General features: G+C 37.7%; 1 protein-coding gene across 2 annotated transcripts in view; it reads right to left on the reverse strand.

Moving 5' to 3' along the window:
* ANGPT1 (angiopoietin 1) overlaps positions 1-27306 on the reverse strand; it is a 310595-nt gene that overhangs the window by 11525 nt on the left and 271764 nt on the right. For both annotated transcript variants that reach the window (XM_055431653.2, XM_088844759.1), the window contains one exon: positions 4122-4252. In XM_055431653.2, the coding sequence (XP_055287628.2) occupies positions 4122-4252 (131 nt within the window). The remainder of the gene's footprint in view (positions 1-4121; positions 4253-27306) is intronic.

A 27306-nucleotide genomic window follows, 5' to 3' on the forward strand; every position in this document is an offset into this window, starting at 1 on the left:
AATAACTATCACGTGCTATATTTTGTCCCCAGAACTTGCTATAATGTGAACTTGTGTATATATTGTTTACTTTTTGTTGATGGTCTTCAAAAAACACAAGCTCTATTCTGTCTTGCTCATTTTTCTAATTGTAGTTGACTCTTAACAGTAACTCATGAAAGTTATTTTAAGTAAATAGAAGGAAGTTAAGATGTTAGGAAGAAGGAAGAACAAAATGTTCTGCTTTCTGTCTAGCTGAAATACCTTCTATTTTTAATTAAGCCTATCTCTTGTTTTTCAGTCGTTGATAGATAGGGTAAAAACAATATCACCTTCTCCAACAAAAATCCCTCCATGTACTTGAAGAAAACTATTTAGGACGGTTAAGCAGGCTATAAATCTGACTTTATCCTTAATTTCTTCTAGAGGAAACAATGGAAAATATATAAATAAACAAGATAAAACAAAGCTTTAACTGATGATGACAGAGAACTAAGAATTATTAGTTTCAAAAAGTATGAAATCTATCTGCTTAAGAGATGATTTTAAATATGTAAGAAGTCAAAATACAAATTTTTTAAAAGGAGAGGAAAAATCATTAGATGGAGAAAATGGTTCTAAGGTGAACCATGACACAGACTATAGAATGGTGATGGTGGGGGGGTACCTAAATAGAACATAAGTTTCAGATAATACTCAAGTTACCTGGACTGTCACTGACATTCACCCTTATGTACCCCAGTTCTTAGCTATCTAAATTCCACATATTAGTTTTGCAGAGTGCATCACTTTGCAAGACCTGGATTCTTTTAAAAGGATATTTGATAGGGTAGTGGTGTTTATTACAAAAACATATTTACTTAGACTATTCCAGCCTAAGCAATAAGTGGAAATTTCTTCTCCTCAATATATGTGTTTATTGATGGGTAAGAAGTAGGTCCAAGAATGATTATGGATGAAAGAACATGATAAAGTTCAATCATCTGAAGCAGAAATAAAATCAAAATCCTGAGCGATGTAGTTTTCTCATCATTAACCAAGAGATACATTCTCCTCTGCTTTTCTCTATATTTTCATTATTATGACAGTAATATGAACATATTGGAACACTATTCTAAGTAAACATTTGAATGATTTTACTGTTGGTCTTTCATGTGTTATATTTATTTGATAAGAAAAAAATATCTGTAAAAACAGACATGGAAAAAAATGAAGTGCACTTCTATATTAAAGTGGGCAAAAAATGTACAATCAAAGTCCATTTGTCCTTGTATAAAGCTGCTGAGAATTTCACTTATAGGATCATGGAGGTAATAAAAAGGGGTATTTTCTTTTAGGAAAAAAAAAGCTCAAAACCTAACCTGTGGGTAACATTTTCAAAATATTCTAAATTTGTAACAGCTAAAATTGCATATAAAGGACTTTTGAATGTGATGTCAAAATGGCATTTTTAAAGTTTAAGGAGGAGGATATGACAGAGGCAAAATCATAACAAGCTGGCTTTGGTAATGCTAAGGCTAGTCTCATGTTGAAAAGATAGTACTATAAGTGGAGTGGATGGGAATCCAAATGGGATGTGATTTGGTAGTGGTAGTAATGAAGGGCCTGGGTATGGTGATGAAGTTGGAAAGATTTTTCCAAAATGTTCCCTCTATACTCTTTCATGCTTTGTTAACTAATGATAAAAAATTCATTTCATTGGTTTCAGAATCTGAAAGTGACTTCAAGGGTTCCAAGATGGTCACTCATTCATTCATGCAACACATATCTACTGAGTTCCTATGTGCCACAATCTACCAAGCTAGATGTTAAGGATCAAATGATGAGTAATTACTTTTGTTTTCCTTATGTACAAAATGTACGTTTGAGTTTCTCTCCCTATGTCTCTCACAGAGCTGGTTTGGGATGCAAGGGAGATAGTACAACACATATGTAACAGGTAACAATATATAATAATAATGAATAGAACAGTCTTTGGGACTCTGTGGGAGAGGGTGAGGGTGGGATGATTTGGGAGAATGGCATTGAAACATGTATGTTGTCATATGTGAAACGAATCACCAGTTCAGGGTCGATGCATGTTATAGGATGCTCGGAGCTGGCGTGCGGGGATGACCCAGAGGGAGGATAAAGGGAGGAGGGAGGTGGGAGAGGGGTTCAGGAGGGGGAACTTATGTACACCCGGGGCGAATTCATGTCAATGTATGGCAAAACCAACCAATATAATATTGTAAAATAATTTGCCTCCAATAAAAAATAAATTAATTAATTAAAAAAATTAAAAAAAAATAATGATAGTAATACTATATTTGGAGAAGTAAAATGTTAGATTTAGAGAGTTTTTTCTCTACTAGCATGAGTTTGTAATAGGACAACAAACAGAGAATAAGAACAGTTAAAGGTGGGAGTGATTACTTTTCCATCAACAACACTAAAACTGTGAGAAGAGAGACGCTGGGAAAAAGCTTCCTTTACAGTTTTGCTTGGTGCCAACGCCTTTCATGCCAGAGCGTGGAACAATTTTGAGCGACATCATTTGCCATAAGGTTTTAATTCAGTGTTTCTTAGACTTCATTCAGTCATTTATCAACTTCACGAGCAGTTTTTGCCAGGCCCACTTATAACTTTTATTAATATTTAAGGAATATTTTTCTTGAAATCAATGATTTGCTAAATATCAAATACTGTGAATCCTTTTTAAAATGCAAGGTTTACATCATTCCTTTAAACAGGAAATCAGCATCACTTTCTATAATAAAAGGGAGACATAAAACTCAGTAAAATTAAAACAAAAACATTTTAATTAATTTGAGGTAGATGCTATTGACTTACCAGGGTCTTGAGACCGAGGCTGAAGAATTTGCTCCTTCTTTGCTAAGACGAGTAATTATTAAGTGCTGAAAAAGTATAGATAAGCTAGTACTAAACTGAGAATTTCTCTTTGACACACAAGGCGAGAAAAATATTTAAAAAGTGAAAGAGGATAAACTCTCTTAATCAGTGATATATATTATTTAATGGTATCTCCTATACCAGCTAAATTTGGCTCCAAAACCACTGCAGATGGTGACTGCAGCCATGAAATTAAATGACCCTTGCTCCTTGGAAGAAAACTTATGACTTGTCTAGACACCATATTAAAAAGCAAAGACGTTACTTTGCCAACAAAGGTCCATCTACTCAAGGCTATGGTTTTTCCAGTAGTCACATATGGATGTGAGAGTTGGATTATAAAGAAAGCTGAGTGATGAAGAACTGATGCTTTTGAACTGGGGTGTTGGAGAAGACTCTTGAGAGTCCCTTCGACTGCAAGGAGATACAACCAGTCCATCCTAAAGTAAATCAGTCCTGAATATTCAGTGGAAGGACTGATGCTGAAGCTGAAACTCCAGTATTTTGGTCACCTAGGGCAAAGAACTGACTCACTGGAAAAAACTCTGATACTGGGAAAGATTGAAGGCAGGAGGAGAAGGGGACGACAGAGGATGAGATGGCTGGATGGCATCACTGACTCGATGAGTTTGAGCAATCTTCAGGAGTTAATGATAGACAGGGAAGCCTCGTGTGCTGCAGTCCTCAGGGTTGCAAAGAGTCTGACATGACCAAGTGACTGAACTGAACTGATTCCAGCTAAAAGTCTTGCAGAGGTCAATGCCTTATAATGTAAAAGCACTGGTATAGCTAGTCTGAACTGCAAAACTTTAGACCTAGCTACACCTTTCTTCCCTCTTGACTCCATATCAACAGAATGATCAATTACACAGTTGTAAAGCATTTTGTAAGAAAGTTTGAGTTTTTGTTTTTTCTGTATACTGAATATTCAACTTGTTCATTCCACCACAGGGATCATTATGAGTATTTAGAAAGTAGGATAAGGGGGACTTTAAGAGGTTTAAGAATTTATTCAGAACCAAGCTTAGCACACCCCCACCATACATGCTGGGGGAGGAGGCAAACTTCTAAATATGCTAGCAATGTCTTGCACAAGAACATGTGGTAAATTAGTGGGCAGAGCAAAATGATCTCTAGGGACTTGCTCTTAAGTTTCCTGACCAGAAGATCATAGTCTTTTCTCACAGATAAGAAACCTCAAGCCTCAAACCAATGAAACATAACTTAGAGAATGGCCCCATAGGACTTACCTCCTGTTAGCATGAGGGCACATTTGCACATGCAGTTGTCATTATCAGCATCTTTAGTGCTGAAATCAGCACCGTGCAAGATCAGGCTGCTCTGTTTTCCTGCTGTCCCAGTGTGACCCTTCAAATACAACCTGAAGTAAAAAAAAAAAAAAAGATAAGTCATTCAATAGACTAATAGAACCCAGAAGACTGGTTTGTTGAATGTTTGGTTTTTTCATCATTCCAACAAACTGTTTTATAAGACCAAAGCTCTCTGAACAAAAGAAAGAGAGAGAAGCGGGTAGGAGGGAAAAAGAAGGAAGGGAGAGAGGCAAGACTCCACTTTACAGACAAGTAAAATTATCTACCTGTGGGTAGAGAAGTCAAGTAGGCCTTAGGAAGCATCACTATGAACAAAACTAGAGGAGACGATGGAATTCCAGTTGAGCTATTTCAAACCCTGAAAGATGATGCTGTTAAAGTGCTGCACTCAACAGGTCAGTCAGCAAATCTGGAAAACTCAGCAGTGGCCGCAGGACTGGAAAAGGTCAGTTTTCATTCCAATCCCAAAGAAAGGCAATGCCAAAGAATGTTCAAACTACTGCACAATTGTACTCATCTCACACGCTAGCAAAGTAATACTCAAAATTCTCCAAGCCAGGCTTCAATGTACGTGAACCGTGAACTTCCGGATGTTCAACCTGGATTTAGAAAAGGCAGAGGAACCAGAGATCAAATTGCTATCACCTGCTGGATCTTTGAAAAAGCAACAGAGTTCCAGAAAAATATTTACTTCTGTCTTATTGACTACACAAAAGCCTTTGACTGTGTGGATCACCACAAACTGTGGAAAATTTTAAAAGAGATGGGAATACCAGACTCTCTTACCTGCCTCCTGAGAAATCTGTATGCAGGTCAAGAAGAAACAGTTAGAACTAGACATGCAACAGACTGGTTCCAAATTGGGAAGGAGTACGTCAAGACTGTATATTGTTACCCTGCTTATTTAACTTATACGCAGAGTACATTATGTGAAATGCCAGGCTGGATGAAACACAAGCTGGAATCAAGATTGCTGGGAGAAATATGAATAAACTCAGATATGCAGATAACACCACCCTTATGGCAGAAGCAAAGAAGAACTAAAGAGCCTCTTGATGAAAGTGAAAGAGCAGAGTGAAAAAGTTGGCTTAAAGTTCAACATTCAGAAAACTAAGATCATGGCATACGGTCCCATCACTTCATGGCAAATAGATGGGGAAAAAATGGAAACAGTGACAGACTTTATTGTTTTGGGCTCCAAAATTATATGGTGACTGCAGCCATGAAATTAAAAGACACTTGCTCTTTGGAAGAAAAGCTATTACCAACCTAGACAGCATATTAAAAAGCAGAGACCCTACTTTGCCAACAAAGGTCCATCTAGTCAAAGCTATGGCTTTTCCAGTAGTCATGTATGGATGTGAGAGTTGGATTGTAAAGAAAGCTGAGTGCTGAAGAATTGATGCTTTTGAACTGTGGTATTGGAGAAGACTCTTGAGAGTCCCTTAGATAGCAAGAAGATCCAACCAGTCCATTGTAAAGGAAATCAGTCCTCAATATTCATTTGAAGGACTGATGCTAAAGCTGAAACTACAATACTTTGGCCACCTCATGCGAAGAGTTGACTCATTGGAAAAGACTCTGATGCTGGGAGGGATTGGGGGTGGGAGGAGAAGGGGACTACAGAGAATGAGATGGCTGGATGGCATCACCGACTCGATGGACATGAGTTTGAGCAAGCTCCGGGAATTGGTGATGGGCAGGGAAGCCTGGCTTGCTGCAATCCATGTGGTTACAAAGAGTCGGACACGACTAAGCAACTGAACTGAAAATTCTCTACAGCTTGTGTGTTTGATGTTTGTTTTACCATGTATACTCAAACTTATATGGTTCTGAAAATGTAAGATCTACCAAAGGAAAATGGGTTTATTTTTATTACTATAAGTATTAATCTCTAAACAAAACACATAGAGTGTTGCTATAGCTTATATCACTTTGTTAATATTGAATATGGATGATGTGCTAAAGGGTACTTACTCTGTGACAAGCACTCTATTAAATGCTTTCCTGGTGTTATTTAATTTTTATAGTAAATCTGTGATTCAGGTATCAACATCCCAGTTTTTCATTCTAAGCTCAAAGAGGCTTATGGCAATTGTTGACTATAAAATCCAAGTTCTTATTAATCATTATGTATCCACTAAACAAATATTTTTTGAACACATAATATGTATCAATAATTGTTCTCAGCATTTAAGATACATCAGCAAATAAAACAAATGGAAGGTCACCATGCCCTGAGGGACCTACATTCTGGTGGTGTACCTAAAATAAATTTCAAACCCCCAACTGTTTAACGTCAAATCTGGCATTCTTCAAAACCCTGCTTTACTCTCTAGGAACATTTCTCATATAAAATTTATATTAACCTAGATCATGGGCTCTCCAACAGTTGCCCATACATCAAATCATCTGGTTATCTGTGAAAAAGACCTACTCACTAGACTGAGAATGTATGGTTTCAACTCGTACCTCAGATTACTCTTGCACACTGTCCAAGGAGAACGTTTGGAAGAATATTTGTCTAGAATTCAAAAACTAGTGAACAAAACACAGTCGTTGCCTAACATAGTTCCCTCACATCTGCTCATTTCCTTTGGACCTGGCAAGCTCCTTTCATATCCATCTGGGTACTTTGAACAAATGCAAACTTGCTCAGTTCCTTCACCGGCTCCTCAGGACTCAAAATAGTTAAGGTTGTCAGTAGCCTCTGTTTGATATTCAAAGTCTTCTCTGATTGAGACCGTCCCCTCTCTATAACTCTGCCTAATATCCCTCTGTTCTCATTCATCAAAGTCGTCTAGCAATACTCCCTTCAAATCCATGTGTGGTATCACTTTTGTGCCTGAGTCTCATTTACGAATCTTCTCCAGCCACAGTACAGATAATGGGTGATTAAATCTCTGTATGAAGGAGATGCTACTAGGACTGAGACCAGCTCTGAACAAAATTTTACATTATTATTAAACAGATAATAAATATCAGTTAATATTTTGAAGATACATATGTAAATATATTTTCCATATAAATATTATGCGTTTGCACTAAGGACATGTACTGTCCCATTATTATTTTGTAAGGGTGATATATTTTTAGCAAATAACAGTACTGTTGTATGACTGTGCCAAAATAGTTTACAAATACATTCTGCAGAGCCTTTGCAGCAAGAGTGAAACACACAACTAAACCCTCCTCAAGTTTCCGTTGTTTGAATAATTAATAGAACCTGTAGCTAACAGAACACTGAAGGAAGCTTCTAATGCTGAATTATCACATTAAAGCTTACATTTTAAAACTCTGGAGACAGTCAAGCTAAAAGTCACTCATAACACAAAACTGTAGAATTTCCAACTGGGAATTTGCATTTTACATTTTAGGCAGCCCATGTGGAGGTGAGTTTCACCAGGGGAAAGCAAGGTGAGAGGTTACCAAGGGGAGTCCTAGGAACATGTTACCTGAGTGCATTCACCAGACCTTCAAGATATGGTCTGAAGCTTTAAATTGATCACTTTCTCAGCCTCTCAGAGGAAGACACACAACTTGAAAAACTGAGGGAGACTTATGTCAGGTCTCCATTTACAATCAAAATAGGGGGCCCAGTCTCATGTTCTTCTTAGAGGGAGTTTCACACAGAAAGCCAAATTATAATCAGAAAGTTGCTTGGTGAACACAGAATCAGAGTCTGGGGAGAAGGATGAATGACTTCAAAATTAAGTAGCTATGACTCTGCTGGCCTGAAATCTCCCTCTCCACTGGGAGTGGGTAAATTTAGCCCACAGGCGCTCTTGGATGAGTGATGCTAATTCCCACTCTGATTCTTGGATTCTCTATAATTTGTGATGACTTTCCCTCTTTTTGGTTTAAAGTAAGTCAATACCATTTTCCCTGCAGTAGCTTTAAGCTGACTAATGGGGACAGACTTTCCAGGACACAATGATTTTCTATATTGTATTTTGTGGATAAGTGAGCACAAATGTTAAGTTGATAGTAACTGAGTAATTGGATGCACTGAACATAATTTATACTTTTTATATGCCTGTACTAAGTTGCTTCAGTTCAGTTCAGACACTCACTCATGTCTGACCCTTTGCGACCCCATGAACCGCAGCATGCCAGGCCTCCCTGTCCATCACCAACTCCCGGAGTTCACCCAAACCCATGTCCATTGAGTCAATGATGCCATCCAACCATCTCATCCTCTGTTGTCCCCTTCTCCTTCTGCCCTCAATCTTTCCCAGCATCAGGGTCTTTTCTAATGAGTCAGCTCTTTGCATCAGGTGGCCAAAGTACTGGAGTTTCAGCTTCAACATTAGTCCTTCCAGTGAACACCCAGGACTGTCTGGATCTCCTTACAGTCCAAGGAACTCTCAAGAGTCTTCTCCAACACCACAGTTTAAAGGCATCAATTCTTCGGCGCTCAGCTTTGTTTATAGTCCAACTCTCACATCCATACATGACCACTGGAAAAACCATAGCCTTGACTAGGTGGACCTTTGTTGGCAAAGTAATGTCTGCTTTTTAATATTGCTTTTAAGTTGCTTTAGTAGTGTCCAACTCTTTGCGACCACATGGACTGTAGCCCACAAGGCTCCTCTCTTCATGAGATTCTCCAGGCAAGAATACGAGAGTGGGTTGCCATGCCCTCCTCCAGAGGATCTTCCAGACCAAGGGATCGAACCTGTGTCTCTTATGTCTCCTGCATTGGTAGGTGGATTCTTTACCGCTAGCACCACTTGGGAAGCCCTAATACTTTTATATGAGGGTTGTAATTTAAGCCTCATCATTTGCAAGGGTTTCTTTGTGTTACCAAGGCAATGGGAATGCACAATTAGAAATTTGGGAAGTAGAGAAAAGCAAAAAGAATTACTCTTGACATTATGGTTTACATACACTTAGCCTTTTCCTTGTTTTTTTCCTCTCCAAATAGAAAATATTATTTATCTAATGAAGCAGACACAGGTTCCATCTCCAGGTTGGGAAGATTTCCCGGAGGAGGGTATGGCAACCCATTCAAGTATTCTTGCCTGGAGAATCCCATTCTCAGAGATGCCTGGTGGGTTACAGGCCATAGAGTTGCAAAATGCTGGACAGGACTGAAGTGAATGAGCATGCATGCATACATGCAATACCTAATTATATTCTATAAACAATTTTGGACAATGGGAGTGAAGTTTCTGCCCACAGGCTCATCTCAACTACACTCCAGAAGTAATCGCTTATGTCAGTTTTGTACCCTTTTATGTTTCTTCTCATATAAACACAAATGAAAATAAAATAATGTTTTTTAACAACATGTTTTTCATATATGATTTTATGACTATGTTTCCATACCACCACATATGCTTCTTCAACATCATTTGGAAGCTATCCTATGAGTGTATCATCAATTGTCACAAGTTTAACAGTGTCTTTATATACCTCTAAACATGCAAGTATATATGTTAGGGTTAGAATAAATTGTAGAATAAATATCTACATGTTGTTTTGTTATGACCTGAACCAGCATGGAGCTCCTCAACAATGGATGTTAGGATCTGTGGGTAAAAGGAGACATTTTTCTAGATCCACTTAATCAAGACTTGAAGGTCAGTCTTACAGTCGTGTTAGCTCTTCTTTGTATTACTGATAAAAATCTTACAACTGGTCTCAATGTCTTGAGCCCTGATCCTTCCGCTTCTCCTTAAAATCATTCTCCACGTGGCTCATGCAAAACATGCCTCTCATTGTAATTCCTCTGCTCTGGTTAAAATCCCTCAGTTGTTCTCCCAACACATGAAAGGTATAATCCAAGTTTCTTATTGTGGTTTATAAGGACTTTGAAGATCTAGCCCTCCTCTACTTTCTCCCACACCAATCCCATGCCTCCCATCTTTTACTTCATGCACACGTACATAATGCTCCAGGCTTACCAACACTTGCTCCCTCAAAACATCATATTCTCATTTCTCTGTCCTCCCTTCCTGGAAGGACTAAAGTTTCTAGCTGCTGAACCCCTACTTGTCTTTGAAGATTTATTTCAAGTATAATCTCAAAGAACATCAGATGGATACCTTTATGATGAAACTTAACTGTGCTATATTTTAGTTGCTTTTTCTTAACTCGTCTTCTCTCATAATAAATTGTAAGCTCCTTGAGGCATAAGATGTGTCTGCTGTGTCTTATACAATTGAATCTAGAATAAGCAGTGTCTGATACTGAAGGAAAGCTCAATATTTACTGAATAAAGAAATCATGTATGTGAACTAATGATTTGAATAATTAATTTTCAGTAGGCTGAAGGTAGCAAGTAAAATCAAATCCAAATAAAAATAGCTCTAATAACTAAAATATGCCTGGCCCATAGTTTCAGAAAGACTGCTTCTGCACCTTATATAGCCGGGTACTCAAAATCCCACTTCCTTGTCAACCAACTGAATAATTTTAAAATACACACACATGTACACTTCTCTTGATCTTTCCAATTCTGTTTTTGTTCTCATATTCTCAGATGATTTAAAAGCAGAAGTGAGGGGTTGGCAAAATAGGGGTAGACAGTCAAAAAGTAGGAACTTCCAGTTACAAAATAAAATCTTGGGGATGCAATGTATGGTATGGTGATTATAGTTAATAATACTGTATTGTATACTAGCAAGTTCCTAGGAGAATACATCTTAAAAGTTTTCATCTCAAGCAAACAAAATTTAACTGTGTATGGCGATGGGTTTTAACTAAGCTTATTGTGGTGATTATTTTGCAATATATACATATAGGCATATATTAAATCATTTTGCTTACACCTGACACTAATACAATGTTATGTGCCAATTATATCTCAGCAAAACATAATAGAAAAGACCAATACTTTTAGGAACAGTGGATTTTTCACCATACAAGTCTGAGCAGAATTTGTAATTTATATACAGGAGTATTCATCCCCTCTATGTTTATACCCTTAACATGTTGCAGGGGGCTGCTTATATGCTTCTAAGCAAGAGTTGTTCTTTTGCACTGGGAAATAGAGATGGTATTTCTTAAATATAATTTTTTCAACACTCTTTTAAGATATTTACAAATGAGGACAAGTGTGCTTCTGCAGAATCCCACAAGGATTCTGGGAGTAACAGCATAATCAAGGATAGGTCTCTTCACAGTTAAGGGGCTCATTCGCTCTTAGCAGCTATTTAGCTAGCACAGAATAGCAATTATTAACCCAAAGCTAACAATCATAGTTGGTCATTTGATAGGGCCAGACTAAGTGCTGGCCATTCGCTAATGCCAAGTATTTTTTCTAGTTAGATAAGAAAACTTATTTGAATTGAGCCTCAAACAGAATATTTATGTGGTTCTCTTTATTAGAGGTTCTGGTTAATTTCTAAAAGCTTTATGTATAATTAACTATCCATGACTTTCTCTATTCTGCTAATGGAATGTCACTTTACAAAAGAAAAGTCAATATACAGAAGGGCCAAAGTCAGCCTTGCGTCTGACTCTGCTGAAAAGGACTTAAAGTGTTAGTCACTGGAGAGAATGCTTCCCCCAAAATAACACTGTGAGAATCTTGGACATTTATTTCTTGTGTTCAGCCAGTGTGGATGTAGTTTACATGAAGGATGATGTGTTATGAGATAAAAAGCAAATGTTATTTCAGAGCAAAGAATCTGGCTTAGGAACTGAAATATGAAGGATGCTAAAACAACAACCACCAACAAAAAATAACAATAGCACAAAACCCCCAGAGAACACCATTAGTTGTGACCACAAAGGCAGCCACAATATAAAATCATGGCATTTATCCTTTTAAACCCATCTGCCCTAATTAAGGGGAAAAAATATTGGTACCAATTGGTCAGTGACTGTAAAGAATGTCAGTATTTTTATTTTTTCAATTAGCATCTGAAAGGAAAATGAAACATTCATACTGAAATTAGTCATGATTTTCTAGTCATTCTTGATGGAGATATACTTTTTCTTTCACTTACAGAAGTTTCAATAACTAGAAAGACTGAATCATATTTCCTAATGAATGTAGGACAATAGTGTGCTCTATTATGGAGAAGTAGGTTTCAAAATATACAGCAGTATCATATAAGTGATTCTATAATTTTCTTTTCTTTAAAATAAGCAGCCCAATACCATGCATCCAGTTTCTCACTAATTTTGTCAACTTAAGGGACTGTTACACCTCTCACGCTTTTACATCTTCACTGTACTGGGGGTGGGGCGAGGGGAGGGTCTCTTTCATTATCCAAGGCAGTGGGAGTTGTATGTATGACAAATTGAAGTTTGGCCTCAGCTCCTTTAAACAGTAGACAGACTCTTAGATATCTGAACTTTAAGGTCTTATGTACTGACAAGCTGAGCAGATTTTTATTTTGGCTCTGAGTTCTCTCCCTGCCACCATATGGAACTAGTTTGTCTTTTTCATAATCACTTGAAGAAAATGCAAAATAACCCCCACGGTTCTCTTTCAGAGCCTGGTAGCAATGACTCAATTTGACAGAGTTTCCCAACTCTGTTATGTCTTCTGGTTGCTGCTCCAGGGCTGTCTCTGCTTTAACCACCCTCCCTGCCCTGCCCCCACCCTACTGAAAGGGCTGGGCACCAGCAAAGAGTGATACCAGAACATGTCTTTTAGCACTGAGTTTAAATGATATAGGTAACGTCTTTTGCTGAAAGTAAAGATAATATTTCTCTTGTCAATCTATATAGAGAGAAACCAGTGTTTGCCTTAGTGTAGACTTCTAGCAAGATTAGGCATTTATTTGGTGTCATGAAGAGGTCATAGAGAGATATACAATGATTAGTATTGTATAAAAGAAGGTAAGGGAAAAAAATCAAAAGATGCTAAAGTGTTCAAAAAGTTTAGTGGAATAAATTAGCTTTGGAAGCTATGGAGGACGTGGACTTTGCGGGAGGGATGAGTAGGATATTTTCAGTTAAAGGGGTGTGAAATTCATAGCATAATTAAAGTGAAGTAATTTAAGATCAAAAAAGGTAAGATATAAAGGGGACTCATCAGTCCTTTGAATGTGTTGGGAATGTCAAGTGAAAAGGCAGGCAAAGAACTTAAGCACTTATCTAAGCACTTAAGATAGATTTTTATTCCTTTTTTCATTTCTATTTGTATTTGAAGCTGAAAATTACTTGTTTTGTTTTCATAAAATGGTCTTTTTGTTAAGTATAGAGTTCTACAGTGGAAATTACTAAGGCTGGAAGTCTTGAGATAAAGACAAGAATATAAATTTTATCTTAGCACAAAGAAGACTTGAGCTCTATATTAGCCATTCCTAATACAGTAAACTTATCTCTAGTTAAACAATGTTTTCTCTTTTCAAAGTAGCATCATCAAGATAAACATTTTATTCTCTTTAAATAAAGAGATCGTGCAGGATTGTGCAAGCACATCTTGGGCTTATAAATGACCAGAACTTTACCAAACTGATTCTTTGCTCCCAAGTCTAAAATCAACCATCTTTCAAGACAAAGTATTTTGCGGGAAGCCTTTTCTCTTCTTTCTCCTATAAATTGCCGTTGCACAGATAAGTTGCTTCTCCTGTGGCATATCTCATTTTGCCTATTGTAGGATTTCTCTTTATATATGAGTCTTTTCTTCCTCATCAGACTGTTAAGCATTTGATGAGAAGTCTTCCTGTCTTAGCCATCTTTGTAAACTCCATATATGATTTACATGATAGGTATTAACAAATATTTATTGAGTCAATATGAATTAAGAATTCAAACTGTTAATATTTACTTATCACAAGAGAATGTTTATATGTAGTAATATTTTAACTCCACTAATACAATTATGTTTTACAATTCAAATGCCATGGGCTTTTTTTCCCCTGATTTGAAATTTGTCCAATATTAACAATCTAATGGTCTGCTCATTATTGGGACAATGTTTTAATAAGGATGGAATTGGTTTGTGGCTGCCACCAGAAATTTGAAGAAACATCTCATGGAATAAACTATTAAAACAAATACGAGAAACGAGAACATCAAATTTGACCAAGGGATCTATAGCTACACATGAATTCCATTCTGTTGCATCCCTCTGGAACATAGATATTCATTTTAAAGATGTGTTTCAAAAGCTTCATCTTCTTTGTTAGAAGATAGAGGTCTTTCCAACACTGAATCTTAGGACTGCAATCTCTGTTGGAGCAGGCAGTATTAAATGTGTCCTTACATGCAACACTATTTTTCCTATGCTAGAGACATATTCTGTTACTCTACTGTCCATAGCTGAATGGATTAGGTACTTATTTGCAATAGCCTATAAATGAATATGTGAGAAGATAGGAAAATATATGAAGTAAAGTTGGTGCACCTATGAAAAAAAGAGTGAACATATGCCTATGACAGAGAGTTGCATGACAATGATCTATGTTTATAGTTATGAATGTGTAAGTAGAAGGAATAATTCATATGAAGTTTCAAAAGAAAAGAGAACGTGGGGAGGAAAATTAAAAGATCTAATAACATATGGTTGGCAAATTAAAAATTAAGGACAAGATAGAGATTGAGAGATACTTAAAGATATAAAGATCAACAAGATATAGGTGGTTTGGTACAGAGTAAGGATGAATGAAGAAAATAATTGACAATAAAGTCATTAACTAAAATTTTTCCTTCTTTCATCTCCCCACTGCCACAAAAAATAAACATATAAAACATTAGCTTCTGAGGAGTAGGACTGCATTATGTACATTTGCATATGAGTGTCTACAGACCCCAAGAGATAACAGAACACAGTTGGGAGCTTGACTGTCTGGGTATGCACTGTAGCTCTTATCCTTTCTGATCCTCGGTTGCCTCCTCTATAAAATGAATCTGATAATAGTAGTGTCCTTCTAATACTGCTGTGACAAATAAATGAAGTAATACATATAAAGGGGCTTTCCCAGTGGCGAAGTGGAAAAGAATCTGCTTGCCAATACAGGAGATTCAAGAGATGCAGGTTTGATCCCTGGGTTGGGAAGATCCTCTGGAGAAGGAAATGGCAACCCACTCCGGTATTCTTGCCTGAAAAATTCCATGGACAGAGAAGCCTGGCAGGCTATAGTCCACGGGGTTATGAAGAGTTGGATGCAACTGAGAAACTGAGTTCAATATATATAACTCAGTATATATAAAAGTCTTGAAAAGATTGTTGCATGTAGGGTACTTATCAATATTAGTAAAAAATTAAACAAAGAAATCAAACTTCCCTAACCAATAAACAGAGAAGCACAGTAAACATTAGCTAAACAAAAAAAGTCTAAATTAAACAAGCAAAATGTATATGACATTGATACATATGTATAAGCATACTGAAAGTGACAAAAATAGTGAGACAGACATGCGGCTAAATAAGATACATATGTAGGCAATACGCTGGAGAAATAAAAGATGAGAAAAGGCCAGTTTTCTCAAATTAATGGCCCCATTTCCTTTGAAAGTTTTTCTCATTTTTATATAGAGCAAGCAGAATATTAAGCACAAAGAACAAGAAACCAGAGTAGCTTTGATGACCACCTAAGTCAAGGTCTACATTATTTTTGAACCCAGAGGCCTGAATAATAATCCTTTAATTCAAAGGTCTGTCCAGACAAGGCTATGGTTTTTCCATTAGTCATGTATGGATGTGAGAGTTGGACTATAAAGAAAGCTAAGTGCCAAAGAATTGACGCTTTTGAACTGTGGTGTTGGAGAAGACTCTTGAGAGTTCCTTGGACTGCAAGGAAATCCAGCCACTCTATCGTAAAGGAGATCAGTCCTGGGTGTTCATTGAAAGGACTGATGTTGAAGCTGAAACTCCAATACTTTGGCCACCTGATACGAAGAGCTGAATCATTTGAAAAGACCCTGATGCTGGGAAAGATTGAGGCAGGAGGAGAAGGGGACAACAGCGGATGAGATGATTGGATGGTATCACTGATTCAATGACATGAGTTTGGGTGAACTCTGGGAGCTGATGATGGACAGGGGAGGCCTGGCGTGCTGCGGTTCGTGGTGTCGCAAAGAGTCAGACACGTCTGAGTGACTGAACTGAACTGAATTCAAATGTTTATTCTTTAATAAATTAAAATTATACTCTTGAGAATCCTATGTTCTTCTTGCAAGTGTGCTTTACTGGCTGACTCCAGTATATACATTTTCCTTTCTTTACTTATAATTGGTACATGGAAAAATCCCTGAAAATATCACCCATTCCAACCTATACTTTAATTCTACTTTCTGAAATCTTCCTTCACGACACTGTCTTTTTAAATTGGCATTATCTGTTCGCAAATGGAACTGTATCATTGGTAAATCACCAGAATTTGTGTAGTGCATTAGCTCAGTTCAGTTCAGTCGCTCAGTCGTGTCCGACTATTTGCAACCCCATGGTATATTGTAATGGCATTAGTGTATTACTCTAACCATCATTTAAGAAGGAGTATCTTCTCTTATTTGCTTCTTAAGCCTCAGATGTCCTGATGCAGATATGTAATTTGATACATATCTTTAACATGTTCAGTAGAAGATGTGCAAGTGTGAAAAATGCCAGAGATAGCAAGGGTCATGGGAATCTGTGCTGTGATTAAGAAAGAAACATTTCCAGAATTACAGGAAACTTTAGCCCCAAATAATGAGAAACTTCAGAGAAACCAGTTTCATTTATTCCCTGATTCTATTATGATTGTTTAATACAGTATTAGTTTTCATTATACATATTTAAACCATATACTCATTTTTCATCTAAGTTTTCACAACATATATTTTTAATGTCCCTTTCTTGACTTCATTCTGTTCAGTTGTTCAGTCATATCCGACTCTTTGCGACCACATGGATTGCAGCAAGCCAGGCTTCCCTGTCCATCACCAAATCCAGAGCTTGCTCAAACTCATGTCTATCGAGTTGGTGATGCCATCCAACCATCTCATTCTCTGTCGTCCCCTTCTCCTCCTGTCTTCTATCTTTCCAGCATCAGGGTCATTTCCAATGAGTCAGTTCTTCGCATCAGGTGGCCAAAGTATTGGAGTTTCAGCTTCAACATCAGTCCTTTCAATGAACACCCAGGACTGATCTCCTTTAGGATGGACTGGTTGGACCTCCTTGCAGTCCAAGGGACTCTCAAGAGTCTTCTCAGACACCGCAGTTCAAAAGCATCAATTCTTTGGCCCTCAGCTTTCTTTATGATCCAACTCTCATATCCATACATGGCTACTGGAAAAACCATACCTTTGGCTAGATTGGCCTTTGTTAGCAAAGTAATGTCTCTGCCTTTTAATATGCTGTCTAGGTTGGTCATAACTTTTCTTCCAAGGAGCAAGCATCTTTTAATTTCATGGCTGCAGTTGCCATCTGCAGTGATTTTGGAGCCCAAGAAGATAAAGTCTGTCACTGTTTCCACTGTTTGCCCATCTATTTGCCATGAAGTGATGGGACCAGATGCCAGTTTTCTGAATGTTGGGTTTTAAGTCAACTTTTTCACTCCCCTCTTTCATTTTCATCAAGAGGCTCTTTAGTTCTTCTTCACTTTCTGCCATAAAGGTGGTGTCATCTGCATATCTGAGGTTATTGCTATTTCTCCCAGCAATCTTGATTCCAGCTTGTGCTCCATCCAGCCCCACATTTCTCATGATGTACTCTGCATATAAGTTAAATAAGCAGGGTGACAATATACAGCCTTGTCATACTCCTTTCCCAATTTGGAACCAGTCCATTGCTCCATGTTTGGTTCTAACTGTTGCTTCTTGACCTGCATACAGATTTCTCAGGAAGCAGGTAAGGTGGTCTGGCATTCCCATCATTTTAAGAATTTCCCACAGTTTGTTGTGATACAAAGATAAAAGGCTTTAGCATAGTCAGTGAAGTAGAATTAGATGTTCTTCTGGAATTCTCTTGCTTTTTCTATAATGCAACGGATATTGGCAATTCCTCTGCCTTTTCTAAATCCATCTTGAACATTTGGAAGTTCTTGGTTCATGTATTGTTGAAGCCTCGCTTGGAGAATTCTTGACTTACAAATGTTAATCTAATGTAGAACTTTGATAAAAATGAGTTGATCAGTTTTTCTCAGTTAGATGATTGCATTTGTTGAAAATTCATGATAAATTCTTTCTCCATTAAAAACAAAATGGTAAACTCACACTCTGTTATTTCTGAGTGCTTTTGCACAGTGCTGACAGAGTACATTCTATTCTGTACATGTACAAAAATGTATTTTCCTGAAAGCTGTAACAATGAAATCACATTTCTCAAAGTTCAGAAATCTATACTGTAGTGATTCTCTGTTTTTAGTTCTAAAGAAAAATAATGTTCTTCCAGTATTCCTCCCTTTTCTAAGGATACATAAAAATATGAGTGCCTAGTGAATTACATGGCACTGAGACCCCTGTAAAGAACATAAACAGTCCCTTAAACTTATTTCAATTTGGCATCATGTGTGGCTGACTGAGTTAGTTCTGAGTGAGTGGCTCACTGACCAGACCTCTTCTGGTGCCTAGCAGACCAGTCCAACAGCCATTTCTGAGAGTTTATGGGTTTGCTTTTTTAACAAAAATTAAGCCAGGACATTGTAAAACTTATGATTGAAACTGGTCATTTTTTTTTTTTTTTACTATAAACAAGTTCAAGGGAGGTAGTTTTGTTCTCATTTTTATTTCTGTCTAAAGAGCAGCAAGAAACTTTCTTTCCAGCATTCCCTAATGGAATACAGAGGAGAAGGAAAGGGTGAGTAGAAGGCTGAAAGCCACTGAGAGACACTGTCTGAGGAATTTTGCAAAGAGAAAATATGTTCTCTTGTACTTGGACAATGTGTTGCTATAAGTTCTGCAAATAAGGCTTCAGCATGTGTAAGTAGATTGCTCTTTTGACCAAAACCATCAGTATACTTATTTCTCTCCACAATTAATGTAATATAGAGTCCATTTCTTTATCATGTAATATGGCCTTCATTTTCGGTAGTACAGCAAACCTCAACATATAAGATATTTGCTTTTGTCTAACTAAGGCAGGCTCTCTGACACCTCTGGGTCTTGGCCCACATTGCTCCTACTGGCTACAATCTCAAGACTTTCCTCCTTCTGCCACCATCCTCCATACAAGCTTTGTGGACACTTATTCTTCACAAATAACCAAACATTTCCTCTAGGAAGCTTTTCCTGGTCCCCTTCAATCTCCAATGTACCTCGTCCATCCTCAACCTCAGCCTAGTTGACCTCATTTCTTTATTGCCCTGCTGTTGCTGCTGCTGCTGCTGCTAAGTCGCTTCAGTCGTGTCCGACTCTGTCCGACCCCATAGACATTAGCCCAACAGGCTCCCCCATCCCTGGGATTCTCCAGGCAAGAACACCGGAGTGGGCTGCCATTTCCTTCTCCAATGCGTGAAAGTGAAAAGTGAAAGTGAAGTCGCTCAGTCGTGTCCGACTCTTAGCGACCCCATGGACTGCAGCCCACCAGGCTCCTCCATCCATGGGATTTTCCAGGCAAGAGTACTGGAGTGGGGTGCCATTGCCTTCTCCCTTTATTGCCCAACTTAGCTTAATTCCAAGGGTTCTTACTATGAAGCTGAATCATACATAAATGCAAGCAAAATCTGTGCTTGTTCATTTATTCTGGGGAGAAGATGTGTAGCTCCAGCAAAAATTTTAAGAAGATCTATAATTCCTTGATCAAAAGCCGAAACAGTACAAAACAAATAAACCAAATAAATATACTGCAGCTGAAACTTTTAAGTCAACTAACCCATATTTTCTTCCATCTCTTCATCTATTAATTCCATAAGACCAGCAGGGATGATGTTTCCTTTCAGTGTCATTAAAGTATTGATTTTGCCAGCATCACCTGGGTATACTTGGTAGGCTTGAGATATGTAGGTTCTAGCCCAGGATCAGAAGCTCTGGATGTGAGATTCAGAAATCTACACTTTGGATAAACATCTTAGTTGACTATATGCATCACATTTTACAAATAACTGAGTAGTACCAGTACCAAGGGAATAATAGCAACATGGGAAATGTTTGGTGGGTGACCAGCTGACTGGATAAATGAATGAATACAGATTCTGATTTCAAAAGAATTGTAACAATTATTAAGAGAGTAATTTCAGTGAAGTTATGTAAATTAAAGCAAAACCATATTCACTGGTAGGCTACAGTCCATGGGGTCGCAAAGATTCGGACACAAATGAGTGACTTCACTCCATATTCACTTAAGAGAAAAAACAAAATAATTATGAATATTGGACCACTAAGTATATTATAATTATTGTTTATTAACAAGCCAAGAAAATATTGACTTAATATCTCTAATTGTCAGCATATGCTCTAGGTTAGGAGACATTAAAGAAGCATATCATATTCAAATGTAATTCTTCTCCTAAGAAAGAATACTAGGTATATTTTAAAAATTAGATTATAAATAGGTACAAACTATTCATTTGCTCTTTAACACATCCATTATTTTTAAGGCATGGTTAATTAAAATAAGTATTTTATAACAATGTTGTGACACCAATTGTTTATATAATGACTTCTGATCTTCAGATCTGGAAAATTCTCTCTAGAATTGATTATAAGCACACGTGAGGAGAATGGAGTGTTTTTCATTTGCAGTCTAAAAATGAATAAGACTAAAATTATTCTTTCTCCAGGTATTGAGTTTCTGGGGCAAGTAATAAAACAGCACTTTTGATTCTTTAGGACTTCCCTGGTGGCTCAGAGGGTAAAGCATCTGCCCACAATGCGAGAAACCTTGGTCCGATCCCTGGGTGGGGAAGATCCACTGGAGAAGGAAATGGCAACCCACTCCTGTATTCTTGCCTGGAGAATCCCATGGATGGAGGAGCCTGGTAGACTACAGTCCATGGGGTTGCAAAGAGTCAGACATGACTGAGTGACTTCACTTTCTTTTTCTTTCTTTGATTCTTTCAATAGAGAATGAACAGAACAGTTTAAGAACTTGTGTTAGTATCAAAAGAGACATATCTAAGCATTCTGCAAGTATTTGGCATGAAGTAAATGCTCAAGTAAAGGGCTATCCTGCTGGCTCAGACAGTAAAGAATCTGCAGGAGACCTGGGTTGGGAACATCCCCTGGAGAAGGGAATGGCTACCCACTACAGTATTCTTGCCTGGAGAATTCCACGGACAGAGGAACCTGGTGGGCTATAGTCCATGGGGCAGCAAAGAGTCGGATACAACTGAGCCACCAACACTTTCACTTTGGGCTTCCCCTGTGGCTCAGTGGTAAAAGAATCTGCCTGCAATGAAGGAGACACAGCACAAGCCATGAGTTCGATCCCTGGCCTGGGAAGATCCCCTGGAGAAGGGAAAGGCTAACCACTCCACTAACACTCCAGTATTCTTGCCTGGAAAATCCCATGGACAGAGGAGCCTGGAGAGCTCATTCTATAGGGTTGCATAGTTGGACATGACTTAAAAACTAAACACACACAAATGTTCAATTAATATAGAGAAGGCAATGGCAACCCACTCCAGTACTCTTGCCTGGAAAATCCCATGGATGGAGGAGCCTGGTAGGCTGCAGTCCATGGGGTCACAAAGAGTTGGACACGACTGAACGACTTCACCTTCACTTTTCACTTTCATGCATTGGAGAAGGAAATGGCAACCCACTCCAGTGTTCTTGCCTGGAGAATCCCAGGGACGGGGGAGCCTGGTGGGCTGCCGTCTATGGGGTAACACAGAGTCGGACATGACTGAAGCGACTTAGCAGCAGCAGCAGCAGCAGCAGAGTTAATTGTTATGATTATTCTATCAGCACAGAATTTATAGTTGAGCATTTAATGTTCATATATACTTGTTTAGTTGCTAAGTTGTGTCCAACTATTTTGAGACCCCATGGATTGTATCCCCTCCAGGCTCATCTGTCCATGGCAATTCCAAAAAAAGGATACTGGAGTTAAGTTGCTATTTCCTTCTCCAGGGGATCGTCCCACCAGGGACCAAACCCACGTCTCCTGCACTAGCAGGTGGATTATTTACCACTGAACCATTAGGGAAGCTTCATGGATAACTACTTATAGTTGAAACGAGTAAAGGTTCTCATAAATACATAAATCATCTACAGAGGAAAAGCACTGTAGTAGTTACAGGGTAGTCAATATTTTATATTGTCATTTTCATCAGTTAAAAGCTTTTTACTAAAAAATATAACTAAATCTCATACTTTCAGATAAGTTCACAGTTATTTACCTGTGATTTCTAAAAAAAAAAAAAACAACAAAAAATCAGTTTACTCACCTAGTGGCAGCTATTAAAATTGTAGGCAGAGTACTTAGTCCTTGTAACCCACAAACTACTTATTTATGACAGCAATAAAGCATCCTTTTCCAGAATTTATTGGCCGAGGGAATAAGATATGCCTTACGTTTATTTTACTAACATTTTATTTCATTTGCTTGGCATCATGCAAAATAGAAATTCTTGCATAACTTTTGGAGGTTAAAAAAAATAAACAGAAAAGTCTGCAGTTGAATAGATCAAAGAAATGAATCTCATCAAAGTAACAATCCAAGAAATTAAAAAATACTACTTTATTAAAAACCTTACATGGAAACTGTCATATGTTACCATTCTTTACCATAAACCTCTGGATATTGACTTGGTCTCTGAATTTCTAGCATCTGGATCAATAATGGCCTATAGTAATCAGCTGTGTTTGCTGAATTCACAAAAGATATCTTTGTTGATATGTCTTTCATATACTTATTAGGAAGTGCTTCCTTTCCAGACATATGCCAAGCATTGTAGAGAGGTCCCTGCCCTCCTAGAAATGGCAGTCTAATAAGAGGGAATAGTCCATTACAACCCGCTGTGATAAGAACTCTGATAAAGGTATACACAGAGCACAGGGAGAGCACACAGAAGGCGCTCATTACCCAGCCTAAAACACAGAGCTCTACAGTCTGAGCTAAGACAATCAAGTCAGCAAAGAGGTTGAGCTCTTGAAGGATAAACATTAAGTTTTGTGTATTTGCCTCACCCACCATGTTTTGCACACTGCTGTTGCTCATATTTATTGAACATGGTAATAAAAACATTGAGTGAAAAAAAAAAAAGTTGATTGAATGTGAGAAAAGATCATGAAGACAGGCTGCACTTGGGGGCTAAGTCCTAAGACTCTGACATATTACTAGTTGTCTGGCTCTCCTCTTTGCTCTTAGCATCGTACTGCATCATTACCTTTTTATACTCTATAAAATACAATACCTTACTACTTGCAGTTCACATAACAAGACATACTGGATCTCACTTACAAGCTTTCACATATGCTATTCACTCTTCTATCTCCAACTTGTCTTATTTCTCCAGCTAAATCTACTTTGCTATTTTAATGTCGATTTAGGTCACCCCTTGGAGGCCTTCCCAGTCCCCTAAAATTGGTTAGGTCCCCCTATTAATGCCATATTTGTCTTTATCCCTGAATTCACTATGTTCATGGCACTGTAATGGCCTGTTTGTCTGTCTGCTATCTACCCTAGCCCTACTGCACATGAGTATAGACATGTGTGAACACACATACATACATGACTGTACTGAAATATCTCTGGAAATCTTACCCTAGGGCAGCACATAATAGAAAATAACAAATATTTTCTTCATTGAAGATAGAACCTTCATCATTTCAGTGGTGGCCAATATTTAGGAGGACCCCCAGCAGTGGGATCATAGGACATTTCCACAGATTACATCCTGGAGGCAGCATTAGCTGGTTCTAACAATCTTTGCCAATCTACACATTTCCAGGACAGAAGTTGTCTGAGCCACAGCATTATTCACTATGGAGTAGGAATCATGGGAATTCTTAGACCTAACAGCACTAAGGTGTTTGTCGTCTTGGAAAAATCTAAGACTCTGGAGCCTGACATTAATCTGCATTAAAGTCAAGAGATTTCTTGACCCTTATAAGGCCTGAAGAAGACACAGAGTGACTTTCTAAGATCATGTCTTTTTCTTTTTGAAATACTTCATCTCAGTTTAAGGATTATAAAATACAAATTTTGTTAAATAAAACAATTCCTTCTTTGTTTTAGAAAGCATAACCACAACAAACATCATAGTCTAAATAGAAGTAATACAACTCCCAAGTTGGAAAAATTATTTGAAAATACAAATAAAACTATTTAAAGCCTTAGGTTTGATATCTAGGTTAAAAATTTAAGAGGCTAGAATCTGCCAAGAGATTTCCTATGTGTTTATTTTATACTTGATCAATCTAGAACTGCTATAAGAAATAAATTTCCCCTTAGTATTTCAACACATATACTACTGGTTCTATCTAGGAACATGCAGCCCAGAGAATCAGAGAAATTAAAAACATTTCACTAAAAATTGAAAAAAGTTTTGAAATACCTATAAAAATGCAGGACTTAAATTTACGTGGGAGACTCAAGAGAATTCTTTCAATCCACACTAATTTGTTTTTTCCTTAAAATACATACATGGTTTGGGAACACTTTAATGACTGAAAAAAGGGATTTTGGAATTGGAAAGACTTCATTCTTTTTATCCCTCCTTTTTACTCCTTTTGCTCCTCACTTTACTTCTGAGTACCTGAAAATTGGGAAAGTAAGGTAACTTGTCCAAAGTCACTCAGAAAAGTAACTACAGATCCAAGTCTAGAGTTCATGTCTTTTGATTCCCAATGCAATATTTTACCCAATACATAAAACTGCTTCCCAATAGAGATATTTACCAAAATAAACTTTGTGCCAAAAGATGCTTAATGGCCAATTATTTTCAAGTTGCTTTTTTGGGTAATTTTGTTTAAACATCTTATTCAAGTCCTCCATGTGGAATCTCTTTCAGAGCAAGGCTTTACCATAGCCATAACAGTTCTACCCTGAAAGCATCATTCATCCCCAACAAATAATAGGGGGATGATAAAATGAGAAGAATATTCCCAAACTATAAATATAAAGTATATTTATAAATATAATGGCAAGATTACAATTATAATCTAAAATGTAAATTAAATAGTTAAACATTATCATTCAGATTTCATGAATACAAACTTTCTATTGGCTTAAAGAAGAGCTATCTTTAAGCCTGCATTATACTATCTGTGATCAAGAATTTATTAATTGAGTTAATATGAAAAGATCAAAGGAATAAACTTCAGAGAACAAACTGCAGCCAAGAAAGGAAAAAATTAACATGCAAAGTCACTTGACAAAATCATACGCAAAATTTATCTCCAGTTGTAAATTGTTATTTTCCGAGGTATACTAATATAGTACAGTGTACTACTAATGTCTAAGGCACTAGAAGGGGAAGACCAAAGGGATATTGTAGTGAAAAAGTCCCCACAACCACTTCAACCAACACAAATCAGCTTTATGTGACATATCTTGTAAGAATTTTCTTTATAACTACATATTCTGTTGCCAAGAAATCCCACAAAACCCAAAGTTATTAAACTCAGCCCAACCAGTAATGGGACAAAATGACCTTTTGTGTCTTTGAATATGATAAAATGGGAAGTACACAGTATCATTTATCTAGCATTCTTGTCTAAAAGATGTAATTTGAATCTCATCAGAAAGAAATAATCAGATAAATTAATAAAGAGACATTTCTGAGGAAAACTGACCAGGATTTTTTTTTTTTTTTAAATACTAGTGATGAGTGTGTGATAGACTGCTCTCAGTAAAAGATGACTAAAGAGATCTCAGATGCTTTGAGGGAATCTGAACTAGGTCCTGCATCCAAAGAAGTAAACAGATAACTACCAATCAGTAAAAGACATTTTGGGGACAGTGGTGGTGGAGAGTTGAATTTTAACAGAGGAATATACTAAATTTTTTATTGAATAAATAATAAATGTCTTGAGTATGATAAAAATTGAATTAAACAATAAAACGTATCTTTCATAGTTGTATTGCACTTAAGCTTGCCCAATACAAAAATATGTTTACAAACTTTTTCTAATTGGATTCACATAACAAAATGGTGAGAACTACAGAAGAGGGGACAGTATTCCCACTTGAAGACGAAAAAGCTGAGGTATAAATGTATTATGTGGTTTGCCCAAGTTTTAGCTAGATTATGCTAGTGTCAACTTGGTTAATCAGAACACTATGTTTCTTAGAATCTCCTTCTTTGTACTGTTTCAGGTTAGAGTTGGCCCAGAGAGGACTTTGCATGAGACTTGGTGGCAGTAAAGCGTGGTCTACCTCTCAGATTAGCAGGAAGTAAAGTGTGGTCCAGCTCTCAGATTAGCATTAGACATGGTAATGCTCAGGGTCAGAGGTGTCCAGCAGCTCTCAGCTTGTCCTCTTTCTACTCTGAATCCGGCTTGCCTACCCCCGTGCTAGAAATGTGTCCAGACTCACCACTGGATGATTGACTGCACAGCCCCAGGTGACATCATTACAGCTTTCTGAGATCTCTTCTGCCGTGGTCTGCTTTGGATGTACCCAATTTCTCAAATTTCCCTGATGGCTCCAGCTTCTCCACCACAACACTGGGGTTCAACTATACGTGTTACTGACCCTTCCTCTGATTATTCACCTTCATCTTCCAGAACTTCACTTCCCAAACTCATTTTATATTTGTGTAAGGTGTAATATGTATAAATAAATCCCTATTTCCATAATACTCATCAAGCTTTTGTTTCCCTGACTGAACACTGACTGATGGAACCAAGTTGGCTTTATGGATAGTGAAGCCAGATTTCACTATTTAAGTTTCCACATCTTCTGATTCTGGGCTTCCCCTGTGGCTCAGCTGGTAAAGAATATGCCGTCAATATATTAAAAAGCAGAGACATTACTTTGCCAACCAAGGCCCGTCTAGTCAAGGCAATGGTTTTTCCCGTGGTCATGTATGGATGTGAGAGTTGGACTGTGAAGAAAGCTGATCGCTGAAGAATTGATGCTTTTGAACTGTGCTGTTGGAGAAGACTCTTGAGAGTCCCTTGTACCGCAAGGAGATCCAAGCAGTCCATTCTAAGGAAGATTGATCCTGGGTGTTCATTGGAAGGACTGATGCTAAAGCTGAAACTGCAGTACTTTGGCCACCTCATGCGACGAGTTGACTCACTGGAAAAGACTCTGATGCTGGGAAGGGTTGGGGGCGGGAGGAGAAGGGGACGACAGAGAATGAGATGGCTGGATGGCATCACCGAC

Source organism: Moschus berezovskii, chromosome 16 (genome assembly GCF_049115385.1).
Source record: "Moschus berezovskii isolate FMDL1 chromosome 16, NW_MosBer_1.0, whole genome shotgun sequence".
Classification (NCBI taxonomy): domain Eukaryota; kingdom Metazoa; phylum Chordata; class Mammalia; order Artiodactyla; family Moschidae; genus Moschus; species Moschus berezovskii.